General features: G+C 41.5%; 1 protein-coding gene across 1 annotated transcript in view; it reads left to right on the top strand.

The window, feature by feature from the left end:
• The first annotated feature begins 357 nt into the window (after window positions 1-357).
• The window catches only part of sptbn4a (spectrin, beta, non-erythrocytic 4a), a 31,147-nt gene continuing 4,062 nt past the window's right edge, over window positions 358-27,442 (top strand). The window contains exons 1-18 of the mRNA XM_085419922.1: window positions 358-501; window positions 16,802-17,065; window positions 17,460-17,693; window positions 17,923-18,012; window positions 18,100-18,378; window positions 18,459-18,589; window positions 18,712-18,916; window positions 19,823-20,068; window positions 20,206-20,340; window positions 20,471-20,712; window positions 21,790-21,928; window positions 22,025-22,109; window positions 22,448-22,659; window positions 23,003-24,348; window positions 24,475-24,535; window positions 24,633-24,901; window positions 25,593-25,763; window positions 25,975-26,017. Coding sequence (XP_085276048.1) covers window positions 379-501; window positions 16,802-17,065; window positions 17,460-17,693; window positions 17,923-18,012; window positions 18,100-18,378; window positions 18,459-18,589; window positions 18,712-18,916; window positions 19,823-20,068; window positions 20,206-20,340; window positions 20,471-20,712; window positions 21,790-21,928; window positions 22,025-22,109; window positions 22,448-22,659; window positions 23,003-24,348; window positions 24,475-24,535; window positions 24,633-24,901; window positions 25,593-25,763; window positions 25,975-26,017 — 4,275 coding nt within the window. The 5' untranslated portion in view covers window positions 358-378. The remainder of the gene's footprint in view (window positions 502-16,801; window positions 17,066-17,459; window positions 17,694-17,922; window positions 18,013-18,099; window positions 18,379-18,458; window positions 18,590-18,711; window positions 18,917-19,822; window positions 20,069-20,205; window positions 20,341-20,470; window positions 20,713-21,789; window positions 21,929-22,024; window positions 22,110-22,447; window positions 22,660-23,002; window positions 24,349-24,474; window positions 24,536-24,632; window positions 24,902-25,592; window positions 25,764-25,974; window positions 26,018-27,442) is intronic.

Raw genomic sequence — 27,442 nt, forward strand, 5'->3', positions numbered from 1 at the left:
GTTGTTTTTGCCATCTCTGAGACTGGCTAGCAGGCACTGCAGCATCAGGACCGCAACACCATGAATTGGTAGGGCATGAGGACCCAGGGGCAACCCGAAGGAAGGGCTTGAGTGTTTCCATTGCTACCATTGCTGCTGAGGTGCTTATCTTGATTTTTTTTTCCCAGAAAAGTGTGCCTGGTGGGGGCTGGGGTGGGTGGTGACAGCACAGGTACCTAGGCCCCTGCAGAGCAGAGCGGGTGGCTCTTGCGTAGAGGAGGTAGGCAGGACGTCCTGTGGAAAAGGGGGGAAGAAGGGCTGGCTCGAGCATTGGGCTCCTGATAGTGGCTATTTTTGTCTCCTCTAGTTCAGTGATTGGGACAGCGGGTGGAAGAGAAGATGCTTATGGCCCGAGACACAGCGCGGGATGAAGCTCAAAAGCTACACAGGAAGTGGCTGAAGCACCAGGCCTTTATGGCAGAACTGGCCCGCAATAAAGAATGGCTGGCCAAGATAGAACAGGTGAGTGGAGGTGATCGAGGGCTGTTTGTGGAAAAGTGGGGGAGGGATGGGGAGGTCAAAGAGGCAGAGCACGTGAGCCAAAGAGAGCACGTGACAAAGAAACGGTGTTGATGGTGGGTGTGGTGGCAGTAAAATCGAATAGGTGAAAGTGGGTGACATGTCATCACTCAGCTTGGGGACATCCTGAATTACAGTGTCAAGGTTACATTGCTACAGTAGCTGTGCTGTTTTCAGATTCACAGGTGGTGTGATCCCTGTGGTTCTTTTGCCTCTTGATGCAGACATTTGACCAGCCTGCTCAGTTATGGAGGTTACAGTGATTCATACAGAGGACATTTAAACATGTGCAGCAGTTATGGACACACATGCAGAAAGTGCAGACACTGTAACTTGCTTGTATGTACTAATTTTATGTGACACAAGTGATATAGGGTCAGTTCACATCATTTTTTTTGTTCTGCTTTCCCATAATGCTTTGCTTTCCTGAAATCCTGACAGAGCAACATCCCATCCATACACAATGTTTTTCAGCTTAGATGTGCTCTAGGCCTGCATTGAAATCTGCTGGTTTAAATCACCGGTACATTATATGTGACATTTTAAATGTTAGTAGTAAATACGAAAAAAGTTTGAATAAATTGCAGTTTTGCACATATTTTGGATACAGTTTTTGTCTTGAGTACAGTATAACACTGTTTGATACTTAAATTATTTTATTGACTCTGACTCCATATGCACTGTGCATGTGTAGTGATGTCATTTAATGCATTCAGATTGATGACCATCCACAAACACTGTGAACTGGTTGAATCAGGCAGTAGTTTGTCCCTCAAGCATCATATGAACATTAGCAAAATGTCATCCAGAAACTACTGCAGTCTTCTAAGGGCTCCATTTTAAGTACTTTAATCACTATTTTTTCCATATTCTGAAAAAAAGGAAGGTTAATGAGCGGATTTCTCATTTCCTATCATACAAAAACCATCATTACTTTGTCTCTTATTGTGTAACGGGTGTTCTGGCAGCAATGTTTTTGACTATTTGATGTCCACAGCAGATGAGTTGCTTCTATCAGATTATGTGAATATATTCATCTGCAGTAGAAATAAATAAATAAGAGAAATTCAGACATTTACCTTTCAGTATGTTTAAGTCATTCATTTTTATTGAATGCATAAAGAAATTAATTGCTTTTAAATTATTAGAGCTTTTTTGTAGGATATATTGAATTATTAGATATTCATAGGGTGACAGTGTAACCAATTGTAAGCACAACCCTTGCAGACAAATCTTACAATGGTATAATGAGGAAATCCTCATTAGCCATCTTGGTTGTCCATGTGTGAAATGCATTTTAAGGTTCATTGTGCTATAGTCTAGACCCTCAGACTGAGACAGACACCTTAGCGTAGTTCAATAACGATGCAAACTAACAAAAACATAGTAGGACTTACATTTCTAGTAATCAGGCTTTTTGGAGATGTTGTTGATGCTGTGGACCAGGGATAGTTGGAGAATCCAAGCAGCCACACTCACTTGTGTTCTCATTAGGGTTATGTACTGTGGTGTAGAAGTGCAGGACACTATTTTTTCTGATCTTACCAGTTGAGCAGTGAACTACTGTAAAAATGTATTTCTACAAAAAGACTCAATTAATGTCACAACACAACTCAAACGACCTAATGTTGTCAAATAGATACAACTTAGGAGTCGTTGTGGTATCTCTTTATTAGAAAGAAATTTGGTTAACAGATTACAAGACAGACGTTGGCAGCTACAGCTTAACTGAGATCTCCCCATAGAAACCCTGTGTTGGACCTTTTGCTCTGTCAAATCTGTTTTGACCTTCATATTTACCTTTTTGGTTTGTATATTGTTCTGCCAAAACTGTACATTCAATCTTGACTTAGTGGGTTTAACTCAGTGTCTCTAGCTAGTAGTGAATGGTTCCAGCTTCTGAACTGCAAACACCTTTCTGCCACACATCTCAATCTTTGAATTCAGGTGTTTTCAGTCCCATTTCCACAGCTGGAAGCACTTTGGCGACAGTGGGAAGGAAAAACTCTCTTTTAACAGGAAGAAACCTCCGGCTGAACCAGGCTCGGGGAGGGGCGGGGCCATCTGCCGCGAGCGGTTGCGGTGAGAGAAGGAAATTAGGAACCACATTTAATAACTCAGCCACAGAGCAGCAGACCATGAAGTTGCCAACTCTTTGCTGACTCAGAGCCCCAAATTGGTGCTGGCGTTAACATCAACACAAAAACTGTGTGCCGAGAGTTTCTATGGCAGAGCAGCACCTGTAGGTGTAATCCATAGGTACACACACAACAATTATTTGTATTTGTTGTATTTGTGCAGAAAACTTTGTAAACCTGTTAAAATTTAATGTCTCCTTTAATAACAATATTTGTCATATTTGGTGATATCTAGTACACATAGTTTTGATAACTAAGATAAGTCTTTTAATCAATCTTTATGTATTCAAATGTGTTATTTATTAGTGTAATGTCATTTGGCAGCTACACTGATAAATGATACAATTATAACACAATATATGTATTCTGGTACTGCAGTAACTAGAATACAAATATTGTTTTAAAAACAGCACTGAGGCAGTTAAAGGATTAGGCTGGACATGTCTCAGGACCTGCCACTGCAATGTTTTTGTTCATTTTATTTATGCTTTCATGAGCTGCTTTACACAAGCTGGAGGTAGAACATAAAGTGAGACAGTTAAAACATACAGTAAAATCTTGAACCATTTGTGATCAGCTTACATTGCAGTTAAATTATATATTTCGTCCACCACTGGGATAGAAAACTGTTACATTAGAATGAAGGAATACACTTGATGTTCTGCCAACTGAGTTTATATAAGGATGGATATAATTATTAAGGCACAAGCACTGGTATACAATGTCCCTTTTTGAAGTCTTAATTTTAGCATTTTGGCTGTTGCCATCTTGTTTCTGTTGGAGCCAACAAGGGGCCATATTTGGACGAGAGGCATTCACGAACATTTGGTCTTCTTACTTGTATCTTTAATAAGACTGTTTTTTTGTACCGTTGAGCTTATTTTTGCTGTTAAGTTGAGTGTTTTTAACATAAGACTCAAAGGGGGTTGACTCATCTTTGGAGTTGGCTTCAAGTGGTTATTTGAAGAACTGCAGTTTATTAGCCTTGTAGATTGTTGCTTGGTTGTGCCTGTAATGTGAATCCACTTTTACCTCTAAAATGAAAACAGAATGAAATAGGATACTGCTTTTCTTCCAAATCAGTGCATTTGTTTTTAACCTTTCGTGCCAAACAGCAGAAAAACTGAAAGGACTGACACAGAGCGCAGAAGATGGCTACTCCATAAAAACTGTCTAACATGTGCTAACTGCCTTGATTTCCTGTGTTCCCGACAGTGACAGTTTAATCTACCTCTTAATCTACCCCAATGCTATCTCTGTCATTACCTGAGAGACACAGAAAAAAGATGTTGCTGTGCTGGGACCGGAGAACTCTGCGTCCTTTTGGAAGGGTTCCTGTATCAGGCCTTACCTCTGTTCTCTCACATTACTTAATCAGCAGAGCCACAAAGATCCATGTCGGCTCATATATGTGGAGGAACTGTGGGTGTTTCTCTCTTACAGTGGGTGGAATACTAGCTGACCTTGTGCTTTGTCTTGCTGTGGGCTCAGGGGTCAGTGGATTGTAAACAAACACTGTGGAAGTAACAAGCTGGAGAACATAGATCACTGAACGGACACAAATTAGGTAACTAAAAATGGATACCTAACAAATTGGTTATCTGTGTTTTGCTCAAGGTTGGTACCCAGTATATTTTTGCAGTGAGTTGAGATGAACATAGATTTGTTTATATGTCATATTCACAGACAGTGGACATTGATAATATACAAGTATTTCCAGCAGCTCCCCTTTTTTAACAATTGAGATCTAACAGGGGAAAAAACACTTGGACAAAACTGCTTCAGACATCTTAACATACGTGATGGATCAATTTCATGTGCCTGCTTTACATTCAAGCTCCTTGGATTGTTTAATCCAACATGGCGTGCTCAGACACAATGCTGTTTTTATTAGTACGGCAAGTCAGAAGAACCAATAGTGTCCTTATCCTGCCTGTGGCTACTATTTTCAGGTATTGTGCACCTGTTGGGAACTGGATTCAGTGACAGATTACAGATTTTTAATGATACATGATGAAAGACTGTTTCCCACTGTGTGGACAGTAAGGTTTCTGACTGTAACAGGGGTATAAGCTACTATTCATCATTCATTGGTACACTGAAAAAAATCCATGTTGGATTTATTTAATTCAATAGTGGACATTGGTTGCACACAACTGTTTTGCTTTGGCAGAAACTTAAACAACTGAGTTAAATCAACACAACTTATTCATATTCAATAAACCTGTGCATTTTGTGTTGATAAAACGCGACTGAAACATGTTTAGATGAAGTAAGGTGAGCTCTTGGAATATTTTAATCCTTCGTAATTTTGACATTTTATCTCAACACTATTCAATAACTTTTAACCCAGTACTACTTGGTCACTCAAATACTACATGTTGTCTTCATATTACATAATGTTCAACAAAGTTTAGAGTCTGGTTAACATGAATGGATCTATTGAACAACTATCATCCTTCTATCTTTATCTAGGTTGCAGGAGGGGCTGGGGCATAACCCAGAAGTGATAGGGTAAGAGGCAGAGTACACCCTGGACAGCTTACCAGTCTATCACATAGACACAAACAACCATTTGCACTTATATTCACAGGTAATTTAGAATCCAATTAACCTAACCCTAATTCTAACGACTGCATGACTTTTAACTGTGGGAGGAAACCAGAACACCCAGAGAGAAACCAATGCAAACTAGCCAGATTGTGGATTTGAACCCAGGCCCTTCTTCCTGTGAGGCAACAGCGCTAACCACCATGCCACCTGCTGCTTTAAAAAAAAAAAGCAGGAAAGCTATGATTTCAAGGCTTGATGCAGAATTTTCTGTGCCTTTTTGTCCTTGACAGGTTAAACCACAATAAATAGCAATAGCATACACGTGGTGTGTGTGTAGTTGTCTGCCTCTTATAACTCCAGTGATTTTCCTGCAGTTTGAAATCTCTTGCGATCTTGTGAATTTCTTACTAGATTATATCATGTTATCTCAACAAGAACAAATTAAGTTGTTGAATTTCATACAGATCCTACATGATTTAATTACATTCAAGACAGAAACATGAAATTTTTGTGTTCAATTTACAAGGTAGACTTTTTTAATGTAACAGCCACCCAAGAGGCGCCTTCCTCAAACCACGATCCAAAGCGCGTGAGACTGAAATCCTGTGCGGTGTCGTGAGATTTAACATTGCTATATTATTGACTTACTTCACTTGAACATGATATGGACAATTTAATCTACCCTCTCTGCATATCATGTAGTTTCTACACTATATAGTTACACTTAACTTGAACGCATGAGGCAATTGTGTTAAATACACTCAAGATGCTTACATAAATCCAAGAGATGGCCAATCCCTTTTTTTCAGTGTAGGATCAGTTTAATGCTCATTTTGAGTCAAAGTTGTTGATAATAAGAACATTTAAGTACTTTGCTTGACATTGTCAATACTCAACAACAAAAATCATAATTTAAAGAGCAGGTTCAACAGGAGTTTTGTGGAGATCATGGGAAATACTGTTTTTTGTTTGGACCATCCATTAATTAATTCCGGGGTTATATAAATAAATTTGGAATAATTTCATGAAGAGTTGGCTTTTTAACCTTAGCATAGATATTGTTATCTTATTTTGTTACTTACTTAACATATAAAGTAGTGGTGCTGATATATCATTGTGGCAGTGGCATGTGACTTTACAGAATGGCAAGCAGAGACAACTTGCACCAGCTCCCAAACAGACAAAAACATCTTCCACAACAATTTAAGTTGGATCAGATTCAAGCATACCATTTGTGCTGCCTGCCTTTCTGCAGTCCTTCCTCGCTGAAGAATTGTAAAGTGTTATTACTTATCTAGACAAATAAATATCTAGTATTTTATTAAAAATTGTACCCTATTGGCTGACAGCGACAATGGGTGGAAGAATTGCCTTCGATGCTTGTTGCCTCCTGGGAGCACGAGGCAGGTCTGGGCCCGCGCTGGAGAGTCGGCGCAGTGGCAGGATGGCTGCTGTGTTGCCTGGGATTACTCCTTATCCCCTACCCAACCCTGTTGCTGGTCACGTGCTCTATGTTGTGTGTGTTAGGTCGGGGGCGGGTTCATTCTACTGCAGGGTAACCTGCCACTGCATGTGGCGAATAAAATTTGAACTTGAACTTGAATTTTTCAAACAATCTATTTAGGAAAAGAAGCAATAAAAGATCATGACAACACCTCAGCAGTGTCGGGGAGTAACGGAATACATGTACTGGCATTACGTATTTAAAAGACAAAATATGAGTAACTGTATTCCATTACAGTTACTTTGTTGAAATAATAGATTACATTCTTTTCCTGTTTCACATGTTAGGCTGTGCCCTCTCTATTATTGGTAATTACACACTGGTGGAAACCCAAACAAAACACTAATAATAATAAGAGGCTCGAATGTCTGTGTTTCAATCTCGTGGCCCATGTCACCTCGACTTGCGTCCTGCATAATGACGTGGATAAATAATGTTTAAAATTATTATTCAAAAAACAATTTAATATGAAGGCAATATGAGCAGAGTGTTACAGGCATAGCCCTATACCCGTTATGTGCAAAAAAAAAAAGGAGAGTTGAAAAATACGAGTTGGGAGCTGGAAGCATGTAAATATAATAATAACCACTGCAGCCAAAAAGAGAGCCTGACGAGCCCAGCTGTAAGTAAGTCGTTAAGACTCGACTGTTGGCTGTGTTCGTGTTTTCCTCCGAAACAATAAGTTCCGTTGCAGCAGCCTTTCAACACCTCTCTCTGTCTCTTGCTAGCAAAGTTGACACAGACAACAAAGTAAAGCTCGTTTTCGGTTACGACACAAAACCCGACGTATTAGCCAGAGGTCCCTTTACTACGGTTCGGAGCCGCGGACCTGTTTTATATTTGCACGGAGTAGTTTTCTATATGAGATCACTGCAAAAAGTGCAGCCTTACCTAATGTCCACCCTACTGTTACTCATTTACAGTGGGGCAAAAAAGTATTTAGTCAGCCACCGATTGTGCAAGTTCCCCCACTTAAAATGATGACAGAGGTCAGTAATTTGCACCAGAGGTACACTTCAACTGTGAGAGACAGAATGTGAAAAAAAAATCCATGAATCCACATGGTAGGATTTATAAAGAATTGATTCGTAAATCAGGGTGGAAAATAAGTATTTGGTCACCTCAAACAAGGAAAATCTCTGGCTCTCACAGACCTGTAACGTCTTCTGTAAGACGCTTTTCTGTCCCCCACTCGTTACCTGTATGAATGGCACCTGTTTGAACTCATCATCTGTATAAAAGACACCTGTCCACAGCCTCAAACAGTCAGACTCCAAACTCCGCCATGGCCAAGACCAAAGAGCTTTCGAAGGACACCAGGAAAAGTATTGTAGACCTGCACCAGACTGGGAAGAGTGAATCTACAATAGGCAAGCAGCTTGGTGTGAAAAAATCAACTGTGGGAGCAATCATCAGAAAATGGAAGACATACAAGACCACTGATAATCTCCCTCGATCTGGGGCTCCACGCAAGATCTCATCCCGTGGGGTCAAAATGATCATGAGAACGGTGAGCAAAGATCCCAGAACCACACGGGGGGACCTGGTGAATGACCTGCAGAGAGCTGGGACCAAAGTAACAAAGGTCACCATCAGTAACACACTACAACGGCAGGGAATCAAATCCCGCAGTGCCAGACGTGTTCCGCTGCTGAAGCCAGTGCATGTCCAGGCCCGTCTGAAGTTTGCCAGAGAGCACATGGATGATACAGCAGAGGATTGGGAGAATGTCATGTGGTCAGATGAAACCAAAGTAGAACTTTTTGGTATAAACTCAACTCGTCGTGTTTGGAGGAAGAAGAATACTGAGTTGCATCCCAAGAACACCATACCTACTGTGAAGCATGGGGGTGGAAACATCATGCTATGGGGCTGTTTTTCTGCCAAGGGGACAGGACGACTGATCCGTGTTAAGGACAGAATGAATGGGGCCATGTATCGTGAGATTTTGAGCCAAAACCTCCTTCCATCAGTGAGAACTTTGAAGATGAAACGAGGCTGGGTCTTCCAACGTGACAATGATCCAAAACACACCGCCCGGGCAACAAAGGAGTGGCTCCGTAAGAAGCATTTGAAAGTCCTGGAGTGGCCTAGCCAGTCTCCAGACCTCAACCCCATAGAAAATCTGTGGCGGGAGTTGAAAGTCCGTGTTGCTCGGCGACAGCCCCAAAACATCACTGCTCTCGAGAAGATCTGCATGGAGGAATGGGCCAAAATACCAGCTACTGTGTGTGCAAACCTGGTAAAGACCTATAGTAAACGTTTGACCTCTGTTATTGCCAACAAAGGTTATGTTACAAAGTATTGAGTTGTATTTTTGTTATTGACCAAATACTTATTTTCCACCCTGATTTACGAATAAATTCTTTACAAATCCTACCATGTGGATTCATGGATTTTTTTTTTTTCACATTCTGTCTCTCACAGTTGAAGTGTACCTCTGGTGCAAATTACTGACCTCTGTCATCATTTTAGGTGGGGGAACTTGCACAATCAGTGGCTGACTAAATACTTTTTTGCCCCACTGTATATTAAAATTTAAACATCTAGTTGGTGTTGGTATGGAGAGTAACCTTCAGTAATAGTAATAAATCACACAGCAATAGGACATTCATGTAGTTGTAAAAAGCATGATGATATATTAAGTAATCCAAAGTATTCAGAATACGTTACTCTCATTGAGTAACGTAACCGAATATGTTACAAAATACATTTTGGGGCATGTAATCTGTAATCTGTGGTGGAATACATTTTAAAAGTAGCCTTCCCAACACTGCACCTCCGTACACATAAAACTGTGTTATTGGAAAACTGTGCATAAAATATCAAAAGTAAAATAATTATTCTGCAGAAAAATGCTCCCCATCAGTGTTAAATGGAATACTGCTGCACATTTTAACTATTAATTAATTTGATATTTTTTAACTATGTTATATTCGTAATCATCATCAGCATATCAACATATGCGTACTGGTGGTGGTCAGAGGGCGTACTGGTGGCGCCAGTGTCCGGCAGCCTTGCCTCTGTAGGTGTGCCCCAGGGCAGCTGTGGCTACAATGTAGCTTGCCATTGCCAGTGTGTGAATGTGTGTGTGAATGGGTGGATGACTGAATGTAGTGTGAAGCGCTTTGGGGTCCTTAGGGACTGAGTAAAGCGCTATACAAATGCAGGCCATTTACCATTCACCATATCCTGTAAATCGTTTTTGTGGTTGGACCATATATCTCTAAAAAAGTTGTTAATTAGCTCAGAAGCAGATGATTTAAAAATAAAAGTGCATTAAGATATATTAATAACAAAAGAAAATCTGCTAATTAACAAGCTCGAGCAGTTTGTGACATGGTTTACTGTCAATATCTACAGGTGGATTAAAAATGAAGGTGGAGTGTTGGCAAAACAGCTGGTTAACTGCTTTACATTCAGTCAAGTGATTTCTCATAGATGTTAATCTGAAAGTGCTGCTGTGCCTGCACTGATTACCTTGCCCGTTTTTAGACCAGATGCCTTCCCCTCTTCATTATCGTCAGAAGTGTCTTAGCTAATGTACTGAATGGGTTAAATGCAGAGGAACTATTTCCCCATGGGGACTAACACGCACACTTTTTAAAGGAATTGCTAATCTCAGTCTTTACGCGTGTTGGTCAAAGTGGTTAGCAAGAAGAAACTCATCTGTTACTATGCTAAGTAACAGAAGCTTGTTTACTTGCTAATGCTAGTTCTGTTTCAGCAAAAAAGTGCTGGTCATAGCTGATTTCAGAGCAGTGGAAACAGAGCCAGTGGCAGCTTCCAACTCATGATGATCTCCCATCAGTTTACCATGAAAGACTAGAGGTTTATCCAAAGTGCATCCGCAAACCACCAGAAAAGAGCTCATCTTACCCAGCTCATGTCACTGTTAAGGAGACTGACATGCCGGTGAAACAGAGACAGCCGCAGTTTCCTATGAGCACAACACAAGCCAAGTGCCGAGCTTTCCAACTGCAGCCATGAGATGGCAGTAATGTAAAGAATGGATCTAAACAGGACAGAAGTTTTATGAAAGCACTGCCTGAGGAGAAAGGAGAGACTGCAATACTTTCTTTTTAAATAATCTCTAATTTTAGATTTGACAAGTAAATACTGCTTGCCTTGATTGCCCTGAAGGACGGCTGCAGACCAAGAAACATTTTATCCAAATCAAGAGTTAAACAATATTTCATACGGATTTATTTAATAGCACAGTGTTCAATAACCAAATGTCAAGACTGTTTACTGACAGCTGGGCGGTCAAGTAGGTCTCATGCTGTACTACAATTTCGCCTCTGTCAGTGCGCCCCAGGGTGGCTGTGGCTACAATGTAGCTTGCCATCACCAGTGTGTGAATGTGTGCGTGAATGGGTGGATGACTGGATATGTAAAACGCTTTGGGGTCCTTAGGGACTAGTAAAAGCGCTATATAAATACAGGCCATTTACCATTTACTACAATTTAAATTTTTAACTGGGTGCCTATTGTGCTTTTCAGTAGAAACTGTGTGGCCAAAATGTTTCTGTCACTGCTAAAAACACCTGTTACCACTGAGTAACATGGTATCTTTGACAGTTTTGGTTATCTAGCTCTGTGAGATAGTTATATGAGGCCCTCCCACAGTGACAGCCTAGCACAGAAGCAACAAGTCTAGAAATTAAGTTAAGGTGCAATTTAAAAAAGAAAAAGACAAAACAAAACAACAAACACATGTCCTCTATTGGTCACAAGTTATTTTTGTCATCCTCCATCTGTTTTTACTGTTCTTGAATGTAGCAACAGAGTCCCTTCCAGCTTGTAATGTTTTTTTGGCAAGCTAGGATCACCCAACATCCTGTTTGGCCTTATACTTTTGTAAATATGCAAATATTAGATTTTCATTTTTCACAGATGTTTGTGTGTTGATGTCGTGAACTGTCACATTCTGTCTTCTGTTTGCTCAATGATATTTGAAAAAATGATATGCTTCCCAGCACTGTTACATGCTAGTATTTACTTTAGTATAGTCTTCATTAGCCTTAACACAACTTCAGATTTACTGCTATCTTAGCATTATGTCACTTTTTAATGAATTCATTCATTTTTTTAATCACATTTCAGTTTGACAGGTTCAACATAGCCATGCTTCTTGTTTCTGTAGCTGACTCAACAAAAACCTCAAAACCCAGTCAGAGATGACTGGGATCACATTGGTGGTTATCAATATTCCTTGTTAAGCTAGGCTTCAGACTCTGCTAACTTAATCTATTTATTTTACTACTCATTGTGCACTCAGTTCTGCTGTTTTAGGGCTCTACAAACTATAAACGTGCTACAGATAATTATCAAAAACTACTAAGTCCATTGAGAATAACACTGTTACATGGCATAATGGAGAAGATTTGGAATAGCATACATTTTTGGTTACTGACTGAATATTCTTACTAATAAACAGCCTCCTAAAATCCATCCATTTACATATTGTTTTTTTGGGCTACATGGGGGCTTCCTTAGGGATTATTAAAGTATTAATATTATTCTTAAAGTATTCTGATTCTGACTGAGCCTAAATGAGCCTTGACAGGTCACCAGTGTATATTTCAGACAGACACACACTCACAATCTGCTAAATCTAAAGACCCAGTGTAAACCAATTAAGAATCATCAGTTACCTTCAAAAGCTTGTCTGAACTGCATGAGGAGCCAGACTACTTGGAGAGAACCTGTGCAGGCAAAAGGGAGAACTTACAAACTCCATGCAGAAGACACACCGAGTCAAACAGGCGGTTTAAACCAGGAAGCTGGTTTAAAACTTTCTTTTATCAGTTGCATTTCAACCAAAGTAAAACACTCTTGGCTTACAGAGTTTGCACCGCATGGTATTATTCAGTGGTATTACCAACATACACCTCGATGAATGTATTAAATATACTCTCTCAGGAAAGAATATTTATTTTTCTTAGAACATATTTCCAGGATAAAAGTAGGTGCAAATGTGGTACTTATAGATTATTTTAAATTGAAACTCTGAATGGAACATCAGGGATTTTCCAGATGAGGTTGTGTTTTAAGCATAAGCTAATGAAAGCTCATCAAACTCACTGTATTGATTGGTTATTTTATGTGATAAAAAGCCTACCAATAGGCACTAATTCATTTTCTGGCTTCTGTTCTGTTTGCTCGCTATTTGTAAAATAGATTTGAGAGGCATGTATAATCTTGTGTCAACCCTACAGGCTCTTTACACTTTTATATCTGTACTACACTGGTTCATTTGATCCAAGTCAAAGGCTTGCACATGCAGGGAGCCGGTTTGGCCCTGTGGGTGAGCTGGGGACCATCTGCCACACAAATGGAGTGCAGCGGCCTGGGTTCGGGTTTAACGCGTGGCCCTTTTCTGCATGTCTTCCCCTTGTTTATCTCCCTGTTTTCCACCTGGTCAACATGGCCAAGCTTTCTTTGCTTTACCTGATTCACAAAACGTAAAAGTGGCTCAAAGCCATGCTTTTAAACCAGGCTGGCTGCCTCAGGATTTGCGCACTGTCACATATACAGTAAGTGGGCATTTGACATGTCATTTCACTCATCCTTTGCACAGAATGGACAGATTGAATGTTGTCTGCTGCACTGAGTGAAATCGTTAGAGAAATCGATGAGAAAGTTGAATAAAGAACGTAAAAAATAAAATGGCAAAAGGCGATAAGAGTTTTGTGCCTGCAATTACATCAGTTAGTGATGTTGCAAAAGAACCATTAATCTTCTGAATTATTGAGTTAATATATTTATTTTATGACTTGTGACTGCTGTTCACCAGTCCTTTACAGATCTGAAACTTGAAACATATTTAGACATTTAGGACATTCAGTCCATTCCTCTGTGGCATTTTCCTGTCTGTTGCCAGATTAAGGTGAAACTAATATTATTTATGTTCTTTGTCACAAGTAACCTACTAATAGACTAGTTAGCTACACTACAGGAAGCAGATTAGAGTTGTACATTAAGAAAACATACAGTTTGCATGTTGTAAAATTGCCGCATGGCTTTCCTCCTCCTCAGGTATGAAGCATATGAACCGACAGAAAACAGCAAAAATCCTGAACATAACCAGCTCCAGACGAGGTTGTGTGTTCAGCACAAGTTACTATGGTGATCTTGCTAGATTAAAAGAAATCACATATATGGCAAAGACAATTCTGGCTTTAGGGTCAACCTGAGCCAGTAACGTGTTCTTTTAGTACATCCATCAATCTGCTTTGTGTTAGCAACTCTAACTCTTTTACGGATACAGAGCTCACTTATTCTTATTATACACCTTTTTAGTTTGTATGGATACACATGTTCTATACATGCACAGCAGATTGCTTTCCAAAGGAAGACATGATCTTCTTTGCCCAATATTTGGACAAATTATTGCACATTTTTCTGTGTATTTGTGCTAACACAAATATTCAGATTAACTCAATCATTCTTCATATTGTATTCTCTAGCCAGATTTCTCCATATGGAAACTCCACTAGCCCCTTTAACTAAGTAATCATCCAAGTCTTGACCTTTTTTCTAATTGTTTACCTATTTTAGAGGTCAAGGGCGTCAAATTCAATTTTACAAATGGCAACAGTGGAAAGTGAAAATCACATTAAAGCCCATCTCAGCCTTGCCTCTCAAAGTTTATCTCAAAAGCCACTGAGCCATCAGTGTGATGTATTCATTTCTAACCTTGTCCATCCTGGTCACTCGCAGTGAAAATCTTAACATCTTCCACTCTGCCACCTCCAGTCTTTTAGTCAGTGCCACCATCTCCAAACCATACATTAGAGGAAGTCACACTGCCATCTTGTACCACATTAAAGGCTCAGCATATATAATTTCTTAATACATGTCCCATATGCTTATATAAGACTGAATAAAACTACTTAAGGGGCATTTACCCTGCCCCTCCCTGAGCCTGGTTCTGTCGGAGGTTCCTTCCTGTTAAAATGGAGTTTTTCCTTCCCACTGTTGCCAAAGTGCTTGCTCATAGGGGGTCATATGATTGTTGCTTTTCTCTCTGTATGTGTTATTGTAGGGTCTGCCTTACAATATAAAGTGATTTGAGGCAACTGTTGTTGTGATTTGGTGCTATAGAAATAAAACTGAATTGAATTGAATAGTGATGATTTGCCACACTATTAACAGTTAATAATGTAATCTCAAATTAAGCGCTTGAATTCAGTGAATTGCTGGAATTCACTGAATTTAAGCGCTTGTAGGGTCTACCTTGAGGTGACTGTTGAACAGAATAACAAATCTTTGTTTTTGTTCTCGCATATGTTTCTTCTAGTCTTACATAATCTGTTTTACTGGTCTGAACATGACATGTGGACTCTACAGTGGGTAAACTGGCCAAAATTCATGCACTTTTTAACCACAATTGTACAATAAGTAATTTTTTAAAGATTCATTAGCGGCAGGTGTTCAGCAGATAATAGTCCAAGTTGCAGAGCAGAAGAGTGTATTCACACCTACAGTGCATCGATCTGTGTGGTGTGAATACACTGTTGTTTTTGCAAGTGGAATGAAACAAGCTCTTTAATCCCACCCACTTTTGAATTATGCTGCATCAGCTTTAAATGGAAGCCTGCAGAATTTGGCAACACAATGCTGCCATAATGGCGTGATTTATTTGTGGTAGCCATTAAAATATGGTACTATGTCAGCTACGATGGCCTCCAAAAATTCCCTTCACAGATACCCTTTGGATCTGACTGTGCCTGGGCTGTATGCACCATAAACCTTTGATTCTTTCTCTTCTCGATTCCCTTCTTCCTTTAGTCTGCCTTTTCTCATCTCCTTTGTCCACCCCCTCTCTGATTTCTTCTCCTTCTGCCTCACTCTGTGTGTCAGTAAAGCCAAGAGAAAAGAGAGTGAGAAAGACCTGCTTTCTGCTGGCTCTGCATTATGAGAGGGAGAGCGAGGGATGTGAGCGAGTGAGCGCTAGCAGCAGTTTAGCAGACTGTGCCAAAAGAAGGAATGCAGCACTGCATTATGAAAGCCATAGGATATAGGTTCAACTCTGTGAAAGATAAATGAGAGAAGCAGGATTTAGAAGATGCACCCCACCATACACATGGCTGATGTGATAATAGGACGGAAGTAAATAAGCAATGCATCATCCAGAGCAAGCCAGAACAGGACGTTTCCTTAAAAAGTGCAGCATTTTCTGGTGCTTCAAATCACGAAGGAGTACCTTGTCATAGAAGGAAAACGCCTCCTACTCCCCTAAGTCTCACTGTAGTTGGAGACTGGTAATTATCTATTCTAGGGAAGAACTGACACAAAGCTTTGTCACCACAAGCTTTGATCTCATCAAATCTCCTCATCCACATCATGTCATGAACAGAGCTCAAATATTTAGGGGAGAGAAGAGGAGTATGAGCGAAGGGCGGAACGGGGGTTTATCAGACTTGCCATATACCATTTTTAGGTCAGCCCAAGGCCAAACTTTGCTCCGTACACCTGCCTCTCTGCAAGCGGGGGGCTGCAGCCTTGGCGTGGAGCTCTGTCGTGCTGAGCTATTTTGGGGACAAAACCAAATTTAGCCACTCACTTTCTATCTGTTGTTCTCCCAGCTCCTTCCTAAAATACAAGAATGCATACAGACTTGGGAAAAGGATCTATAGGTTTGTGGCTTAGTGTGTTTATTCAATTCTAAATATTCATTTGGTGAAATGAATCAATAAAAGGTTCATGAAAAAAATGCTTTCAAAAGGAAAGTTGATTTACGATACATGTCAAGTCTGATGAATTTGGTGATTTGGTGACGTATAAATAAAATTGAACTGAATTGAATTGACAGTTGTTTGCAGCATCGTGCAACTTATAGATTTCTAGTAGCAAGCAAGGCGATCTGTAGGAGCCTTCCATTGAAGCAAAACCTGACATTAAAGGAGTGCAAGAGCGAGAAGCAACAAAATCACTTGGCCAGGAAGTGACAGTGCCACACATAATGTAATTTTAATAAAACTTCACGACTATGCACCATTCTCTAAAAACCTACCCTAACACTTGCACTTTCTTTCTGCAGGAAGGTCAGGAGCTGATCCAGGAGAAACCTGAGCTCCGTTCAGTGGTGCAGCAGAAGCTGGAGGAGATTAGGGAGTGCTGGTCTGACCTGGAGACCACGACCAAGGCCAAGGCCCGCCAGCTCTTTGAAAATAACAAACCCGAGCCAGCAGTGAAGAGCTACTCAGACCTCGACAATCAGCTCTCCCACCTGGAGCAGCAGCCCCCCCAGCTGGAACAGGCACACCACCTGCCAACCTTCAATGAACAGCTCCAGAAATTTCAGGCAAGTCCCAAGGCCCTCCTCTTGGTCTGAACTTGTCTCTTAAACCAGCGCAACATAAAATTCAACCAAATGTGTTTAACATATCAAGAAAGCTGTAATTAATTATTATTGGTTAACACCACCTTGGATGTAGGTGCATATTTCCACTGAAGTGTGGAGCCTTCTTGTATAGTTTGGCTTAAATTGCAACATTTTTCTGTATAGTTGAAAATTTTCAATAAATAGCCCACAGCGGCCCTTGTAGTGGCCTGCTCTCAAACATGGGGTTCAGAGGCATTCAAAAATGCACCTGTTATATAACCCTGAAATGTTCTGTTAGGGAAACAGCTGACGTGCTGTGTTTGTCCATCCTTCATATGGTTGTAACATGACCTTTCCTTTCTATCCGGTGAAGGCTATGGAGTCTCAGATAGGGGACTTTTACAAGGATGTGGGAGAGCTTGGAAGCTTGCAGGGGCTCTGCCTACCCCAGCGAGGGCTGATGGCAGGTGACAAGGAGGTCGGCGAGCAGTCAGGCGAAGTGGAGACCCGTATAGTCCGCCTCATCGAGCCCCTGAAGGAGCGACGCCGCATCCTGCTGGCTTCCAAAGAGATGCATCAAGTCGCCCAGGACCTGGAAGATGAGATAGTGAGTCCCTCCTCTTCTTGTTTCATATATTTTGTCTTAAATTTAAACACTGCTTATAAAATGTGCCAGTATGGTTGTTACAATATCATCACACATAATTGCTTTTTCATATTCAAAATTTGCAAAGTAAATATATCATGTCTTTGCCATCGCTTCCGTGTTTGGTCTACGTTTGATCGTAAACATGCCTTCTGAAATATTTAATAACCCCACTGTGGTTGTTTGGCAGCTGTGGATTCAGGAGAGGCTTCCTTTAGCTACTTGTAAGGATTATGGAAACAACCTCCAGAGCGTACAGCAGTATATCAAAAAGAACCAGGTAAGTCAGGGATGACTTTTGGCCATGGTCAGCTGAAATGTAATCCACATTCTGATAAGACTGAGAACTTTCTCATCGGTTCTGTAGGCAATCCAGAGGGAGCTGACAGGGCGGCGGGCTCGTATTGAGGAGGTTCTTGATCGGGCAGCAATCATTGCTTCACTGAGAACTCCTGAGGTGGAATTTGTACGTGAGGGGGCGGGACATGTACGCCAGCTGTGGGAGGTGCTGCAGCTGGAGACGGAGAGGAGGTCTGTGTTGCTGGAAGCTGCGCTACAGGCTCAGCAGTACTACAGCGAAGCAGCTAAAGTGGAATCCTGGCTGTCAGGACAGAAGCTCAACCTGGCCAGCGAAGAAAAAGGCACAGTATGTACCCCTGTAATATTCACACTGCTCTTTACAGCCATAGGTTATCATCAAAGTGATCATGGTGTTTTATTTTTCAGGATGAGGCGAGCACGCTACAACTTCTGAAGACCCACCTGGCTCTGGAGCAAACCGTGGAGACATATGCAGAGACCGTAGGCATGTTATCTCAGCAATGCCAACATCTACTAGAACTAGGACACCCAGACAGGTGTGCCATAATCCCTGCAGATTATCCTAAATTTGTTTTGCACATTCTAAGTACTAAAGTTTAACGGAAAATTGTTTTGAAATTGTAATTGTATTCTTTTGTTTTGTCTTAACTTTCAACAGTGAGCAGATCACCAAGCAGCAGTCCCACATAGACCGCCTCTATGTGTCTCTGAAGGACATGGTGGAACACAGAAAGATGAAGCTGGAACAGCAGTACTGGCTGTACCAGCTCAACAAGGAAGTAGAGGAGTTAGAGAAGTGGATCACTGAGCGTGAAGCAGTAGCCAGTTCCACTGAGCTAGGCCAGGACCTCGAGGATGTCACGGTCAGTATATCTACAAGGTTTTAGCATCTAGTCAAACAACAGGAACACATGAGGTGTTCTAGTCTCAGTCAATTCTGAGCCCAAACTGTGAACCGTGGCAAGGAAATTTCACGACTGCACAGGTGGCATCCTAATACAGTGCCACACCATTCTTTCTCAAATGTTTGTAGAAGCATGCTGCATGCCTGGTTGCTTAATCTTATACACCTGTGGCCATGACAGTTATTGGAACACCAGAATTCAATGATTTGGATGGGTGGGTGAATACTTATATAGTGTATACCATAAAGGAGACAGACGTATATTGTGTTTCAACTTTGATCTCTCTTGGCTGACTGCAACATGTTTGTTCCACCAACAGCCATGGCCATAGCTAGGATCATGTGCTTGAATTGGGAGGGGTAAGAAAGCAAACTCAGTGGACTTCAATCTGCAATATACTGACATCTTGTGGTGAAAACTTTACACCGTGTAACTTTTTTTTTGAGATTGGAAAATTAATGAGCACAACAGCACCACCCACCTGTTTTTCATGTGTTCTTTCTGTCTGGGACAGCTGATCAGAGAAAAGTTGTTTTAAATGGGGTGAACTGCAGGGGGGCACCATGGCCTGCAAGGATTCACTGGAAGTGGTGCAATTTGGTCCAGTTTTAATCAGCTGCTCAGTCACTCAACAGATTTATTTAACAAACATCTTTTGCATTGATAGGATACATCTGACTTTCCTTTTACGTTCATTGGAGACATTTTTGACGAGGAACTTATTTGTCAGGACAGGAGAAAGCATTCTGTATTTGCAGGGTGGAAATCATCCACTGTGTTAAATTACATTACATTTATGAGAATAAAGAATGATTCATGTTTGTGTGAGTCTCTGTAGCGTTGCGTTGTTTATTTGCGTTTCAGGTCCTTCAGGAGAGGTTCACCAAGTTTGCATCAGAAACCAACAGCATTGGCCAGCAGCGCATGGAGCAAGTGAACAAAATGGTGAACGAGATGATAGACTGTGGCCACTCAGACGCGGCCACTATTGCTGAGTGGAAAGACGGACTGAACGAGTCGTGGGCTGACCTGCTGGAGCTGATGGAGACCCGCAGACAAATGCTGGCAGCATCGCACCAGCTGCACAAGTTTTTCACCGACTGCAAGGAGGTATGGTCACATCCGATATCAGACAGTGACTCAGGTGTGCCCTGTTCTTCCTCAACATTACAGGTAGACTGTCTGGGCGTGAGTTGCAGCTTCTATTTTTAAAGCACTCATGATGACAGCGTTGTCCTGTGTTGTAGGTCTTGGCTCAGATCGCAGGGAAGATGAAGCAGCTGCCAGAAGTGAGGGCGTGCCAAGCCAACATTACCAATCCAGCCACCCTGCAGAGACTCATGCACTCTTTTGAGCATGCCCTTCAACTTCTAGTTGCACAGGCAAGTGATATACTCACCAAACTTGTGTTTGTCACAAAATAGATTATACGTCATAGACAAAGCAAACTTTGACTAAAAACTAAGGCTAATCTTTTATTAATTAAACAGAGTGACGCATGTCTTTATGCAGGTGAGGCAGCTGCAGGAGAATGCTGCCCAGCTGAGGACCATCTATGCTGGTGAGAAGGCTGAGGCTATTATGGTCAAGGAACAAGAAGTGATGGATGCATGGAAGGAGCTGCTGAGCTCTTGTGAGGCCAGTCGTGTCCAAGTGACTTCAGTAACTGATAAGGTCCAGTTCTTCTCAGTGGTGCGTGAAAACCTAATGTGGATGGAAGGAATCATGGGCCAGATAGGATGGGATGAGCCAAGGTAAGGTAGCATATGCTTGTTAAGGTATGGCTCTCCTTTATTACAGTTTGGAAAAGATGAATTAGAGCTTTAGAGAGTGCATTTTTACCTGCAGGTTTCTGTGGTCTTATATGGTCAATGAAGACAAAATGTTAATATTGTCTTCTGTGCCGCTTTGACCTAATTTCATATGACACCTGCTACACCGTTTGTTTTTGTTTTTTGTTGGGGGCTTCTCAGGTTGACACTCTAATCACTGCCTTTATTTGTCATGTTCCCAACCAGTACCACCGTCCAACTTGCAGTATTTTCATATTTGGCCTGAAATCTTTCAGCAGATGTCCACATATCAGCATATGCATGAACATACAGCACTATGGGAGCCACAAAGATGGCGAAACATATGCACATGTAGTGTGTTTTGATGCAGCTAACATTTTTATGCCTCTACAAAAATTGAGCCTTCCTCAACTTTTGATCCCCACCATCCTTTTTTCTCATCACTTGCAATGCCATCTTTTGGCACAAGCCCTTGAAAATTTTCTTTTTTTCATGTCTGGCTATAAGATTGTGTTCTTCTTATTCTTATTCCTTTTCTTCTTCTTCTTCTTCTTCTTCTTCATGCAGTCTGCTAGTTTTTTTAATATTAACTTTGACACCCAAATGTTTTCACTCAATCCATAGAGAATGTCTGGGGCAGGGTAAGAATGTTTTCACACTCGTCCAGGTAATAAATGAAGGCTGGTGTGATAAAGCCTGACAGTATTGTGTCCCTCCGTCCGGATCAGAGGTTTTTCTGAATTTGTTTGTATTATATATATTGTTATAATATGCTGACATAATATTGGTCAATCACTGATTTGTGTGTGAATCATTCATATACATGGCTGGTACATGAGGCCCTTTGGCAATCTTTTGCTCTTTGACAGATTTGCAAACTATTGCTGCCAATACAATCACATCGCTAATACTGCTAAATAAGGAGACTAATATGGCTGTTAAACAACTGTTTAAGAAGTAGAACTGTCAGGATTCCTTTTTTAAAATATTTTGTGAGGGGGTTAATGTAACCAGAAAAAAATGATCTGTGTTCCTCAGAGATCTGACAGCTCTGGAGGGAATGATGAGACAACACCAGGAGCTGAAAGCCAAAATAGATGGACGCAGCAAGACCATACAGCAGTGTGCAGATCTCGGCAAGATCCTGATTGCTGCTGGCAACCCTGCTTCAGAGGAGGTCTGACAAAAAATATTCACACTGTTAATATAAGAATACATAAAAATCATACAATTACTTTATGTAGTAATGAAACCAACCTGCCTGTCGCCGCAGATAAAAGAGAAGTTGGACAGTCTTCTGACTAAGCAGAAGGATCTTGTTGAAAAATGGGACAAACACCAGGAACGGCTGCAGCGCAGTGAGTAAATAGAATACTTAATAGATGAATACTTAACAAAACACTCTGTTAAATGTTAAATGGGCCTAAACTATAAATGTTTTTCCCTTTCATGCCACTATGTGCATTTAATATATCATGAATCATGTATGAATCTTACTGTTCTTTTCTGGTTGAGCTGACATTGCAGATTCACTCTCAACACAATTTAACCAAAAAGACTGAAATCCAAGCTGTAACATAAATGATAAAATTCCCTCATAATACATACACAAACATGTAAATAACAGATTCTACTGAGTATGCATTAAGCATGTAGTGAGTTGGTAATAGTGTGGCTGGTCTTCTGTCACTTCCAGAGCAAGAAAAATTCCAGTTTGCTCAGGAGACAGTAAAAGCAGAAGCCTGGCTAAAGGCCAAGGAGCCGCTGATCACTACCAGGCATCAAGAGGGAGGAGTAGCCCAAGCCCAAACTGATGAGGTTGAGCAGCTCATCCTTCGCCACGAGGCCTTCCGCAAGGCTGCTGTAACCTGGAAAGAACGCTTCAGCTCCCTGCGCCAGCTTTCTGCTGTAAGCTTGACTGTAGATAAATAATGAATCAGTTTGCCGGAGTCACAGTTTTTTTTTTTAAAGTGACTACGTGTTGTGTTTGCTTAGCAGGCATGGGCGCATACCATGAGTTTGCATCATCACAGGCTTTAATCTGGCTCGTGACATTAAGTGCATGTGGTGTACCCTAATCCCACTGCACCCAATCTGCCTTCCGCGCTACATTGCTTAGTGTTTTGTCTGGCATATGTTTGAAATGAACAAATCACTAGCTTTACCTGCATCTTTTGGAACCATCGCATAAAATGTGGCGTTAATCAAGTTTATATGGTGCTATTAGTTATGTAGCTAACTCTCTCTCTAGGCTGAGAAGAAAAAAGAGGAGGAGAAAAGGACCCCACTCTCCAGCCGAAGGATGTTCCCATTATCTTGCCTGACTCCCAGTGTTCCCTCAACCAGTGCTACCTCTTCTTTCCTAAGGCAGACGGTACAGGCCCAAATTGAACCGAAGCCCTTGCAGCCCAGTTTGGATCTGGGTGCCACCTCTGCAAGCCAGAGACTGTCTTCAGCACTGGCCGGCTATAGTCCAGTTATAAATGGATCAGGCTACCACGGACTGGATCAGGGCAGCGGGAAGTTGATGGGTACTTCTTACCTTGGGATGAACCACCCGGCAGCCGGAGGTGGGAGTGACTCTGGTTTCTCAGCACTGACCTCTCAGAGTGGTGGAGTAGACACCTCCACCTATCTCGGTTTGAACCATCAAACTGCTTGTAGCGCAGAAAGCTCTGGGTACTTTGGACTAACTACTGGGAGCATGGGTGGGATGCAGAATCATCTGGGGAGTGGCAGGTTAGGAAGTTCAGGTAACCTAGCTCAGCAGCCAGGCAGTGGAGGTATGGGAAGCCCAGGCTTTCTGTCTCAGCAGAATATGGGCAGTTCTGGATATCTGGCGCAACCGCAAAACATCGGGACTTCCGGATATTTGGGACAGCAGCCAAATTTAGGGAGTTCAGGATATTTGGCACAACCGTCCAACATGGGGAGCTCTGGGTATTTGGCACAACAGCCCAATATGGGAAGTTCTGGGTTTTTGGCACAGCAGTCTAATATGGGGAGTTCTGGATACCTGGCACAGAATTATCAGAGCGCTGGCGGATTGGGTAGCTCAGGCTATCTGGCACAAAATCATTACAGCAGTGGAAGCCTGGGCAGCTCTGGATATCTGGCACAGAGTGGTGGCATCATGGACCCTAAAATGGCATATGCATGGCAGCACCTGAAAGCTGACTTCATGCAGCCTAGAATCAACCACATCCACAAGGCTGTAAACCCTCTTCTCGAAGCCAGCAGAGTGCAGCGTGAACAGTTTGGCGACATCCCGATGGCAGACATGATGGGGCCAGAGTCAGGGCTGGAGCTCCTCCACGGCCGCCTCCAGAGAGATCCCCGTGGCAGCCGCTCTGACCCTCAGATGGACCATCTGAGGAGAGAAAGGGAGTACAAGCTGGGCAGACAGACCTCCAGCGAACAGGAAATTCAAGCGAGGCTGAATGAGCTGCCGCTGATTGTGCGGCAAGAGCGTTACCGGAGGCGCCTGGAGAGGCAGTCGTCTAGTGAACAGGAGGGGAGCGGCAAGCAGAGGCTGCAGAGGCAGGACTCGAGTGACCTGGAGGGCTCTGCTAAGGAGGGCTCTGACAAGCGCTCAGGGTATGTGAATGAGTGGTTTCTTTACAGTTTGCCCAGTCAGCACAGTCCAGCATGATCGTTATCATTTGGAGGTTACGTAACGATTGTGTTTGCTGTGTGGGTGACTCATGTTTGCTGTCCATCCAGGGAGAAGAGAAATACCATGGCAGAGATTGTAGAGCAGGTCCAGGAGAGAGAGGCAGCACATGTGAGTTTACATACTGCACACCACAGTATTGTGGTGTCACTTTAGTTTAAATTATGTATAGATGCAATATTCTCTCTTTTGTTATCGGGTTTTTCAGGCACGAGGAGAGCCTTATCGACCTCCTAGCAGCCTCTCAGCACCCGTGACCCGTTTTGATGGACGTCCTCGTGCCCGAGACCGTCCCAAACCAAGGAGAAGGCCCCGTCCAAAAGAGCCTGAGGAGACTCGACGATCCCGCTCAGCCCCGGCAACTGGAGCCCCAACAACACCCCAGCCGCCTTCACACACTGCCCACAACGAAGGTTCCCTCTACCGAAAAAAGGCCACCAGCTCTGACCTTGAAGCTCAGCAGCGAAGCCCAAACAGGTAAAGAAGTCATGAACAAAAGACAAACACCACCCCAGCAATAACAACTGCCTCATTAAAGGTCTGATCAAAAATTTGCAAACTATGGAAAACTGTGCAAACCAGGTCAAATAGCTTATGGTTTCAGCCAGCAGGGTATTACTTTTGTGTTTGCGAAAAGAAAGCAGGTTGTCTAGAAGCAACCTTCACGCTCACTGTCGTTACTATCTCTGACCAGAGTGAGCTGACTGTCTTCATTGAAGACTAATTTATTAAACTGACCTCAGTCGGATCCAGCTATCATGTTATCAATGCTATCAATGTTAGCATGTGTCATGAACTTTGAAGAAACCATCGACGATTAGCTTTCAGTCCTGGTCAGTCACACTATATATGTGTTATGACACAGAGCGACAGTATAGTTAGATCTATATGTTTTTGGACAGTTAAATATTTTTGCCTCCAAAACCAGCAGAAAGGATTTTCCAAAGATTCATTTGCATGTTTGATTCAAGTGGTTTATCTCGGTTAACGGCATATTTGATTTGGGAAAACAGAGAGCTTGACAGGTTGATTGCAAATTTTCATTGATTTTTATTAGTTATTCTAAAATTTAAATGTGTATTGTTTGAAACAAAAATAACTGATGTGACCCAACTTATCTGCAGAAATGCATTACAAATCTGTTTGATGTCTCATTGTGATTTTCCAGCAAGTCCTGGGTGAACGTATATTGTGTGCTGAAAGATGGAAAGCTGACCTTCTATAAGGATGCCAGGAACCACAACACAACATACAACGGAGAGCCTCCTGTTGACCTTAGTAACTGCTCGTTTGATCCGTCGATGGGATACAAGAAGAAGAAAAATGTCTTCATCCTTCAGTAAGAATTATTCATATTATTATGGCAAATTTTATTGCCAGTAACTGTGATTTCAAATTGTGGTTTTACTGAGTTTATATTGAAAAGTGTAATATGTCTTTAAAGGTTATTGCCTATTAAAAGATTTTAAATTATTGATTAACCACATGGCTATAAAATACATGCAAATGCATAAAAACTGACAAGTCCCTATTGATTTTCTGTGCAACAGAGTGAACGATGGAAACAACTTCGTGTTTCATGCAAAAGATGAGGTAAGATACATTTGTAACTTGGTAAGGTCAATTAACTTACTGGTGTTAGTATGTTAGAACTTAAAGACATGGAGCATTCTGATCAGTCAGTACATTATCAAACTCATGAAAAGACAAAGATCATCAATAAATGTATTTGCTGCTCATTGTTCTGCAAAAACAATTTTGATTAAAGTAATAATCTCAGCATTGCACCGGCTGGCTCCTTCCTTCATTATCTTGAACATTACCTTAAACGTGGGCACTGATCTGCACAGGTCGCCCTGCTACCAGACTCAAAATATGCCGAACAAATCAACTATTTACTCCAGTTTCAATAACATTTGTTTAAAAATACACTGTCAAGCTGTTTTAGGAAATCGCTTTTCAGGTAAATACTATATAAAGTATTGGCCAGAAATTTACATACCCTCACCTTGGGCATGAATGGCATGGTCATTTTGGGCTTTTAATTGTTTCTCTGGCTTTTTCTTGTTTCAGGGTGGAACGATTATACAGCATATGTCTTTAATGACATTAAAAGGCAAAAACTAGGAGCACAAGTTTGAATTCTTTTGGATTTTTATTTTCAAAATTGTCAAAATAATACATATAAGCTCACTTTAAACCTTTTAATAAGTGGTGCTAAAGGCTCTTCAATGTCTTAACTTGATAGGTCAAGGCCCTGTTAACTTCTTGTTAGTGATCATGACTGGTTGGTAGTTTCTCTTTACCAGCATAAAAAGGCATCACTCATTGGATTGACCGATACTTGCAACAAAGGGAACGTCCAAGGAACATGATGAATATCTAAAAATGAGGATTAAAGATTTACACAAGCATTTCTAAACAACAGCACATTCCAAGATCATCAGTTTAAACAATTGTACATAAATACAAGTAATTCAGATGTGTCACCACTGGACTAATAGGGTTCTGACCAAAAAAGAAGCCCCTGCTCCAAAATCAGCATCTTTAAACTCAACACCCCTGACCTCAACCATCATGAAAATGTATGGACTGGGCTCAAAAGCAGGGCCAGAAAACCAACCAGTTTGAATGAATTCTACCAAATCTGACAAGAGTTGTCAAATGCCCAACCACAGTTCTGCTGGAAGCTTGTTGCTTGTTGATAGCGATCAAAACCCATCTGGTGTCCCTGCAGCTTGCTAAGAGATATTTCACCAAATAGTAGCAGGGGTGTATTTGAGCCTGTATTTAGCATTCTGGATCTTCTCATCAAAGATATTTGTCATCTGTGAACCTAGTTGTTGTTTTTAAAGTCAGTGAAGATGTTTGCTGTATAATCATTCCATTACCGTAACATTCATACCCATGATGAGTCTATGTAAACGTCTGGCCACATGTGTATGTGATATGTTACTATTGACAAGAGGGTACTGAAGGTCTAGAACAACAGAAATGTTGGTTTTGGTTTGTTAATGG

The sequence above is a fragment of the Rhamphochromis longiceps genome, linkage group LG10, assembly GCF_057381845.1.
Source record: "Rhamphochromis longiceps isolate RC_006_pf linkage group LG10, R_longiceps_female_GT1.1, whole genome shotgun sequence".
Lineage (NCBI taxonomy): Eukaryota > Metazoa > Chordata > Actinopteri > Cichliformes > Cichlidae > Rhamphochromis > Rhamphochromis longiceps.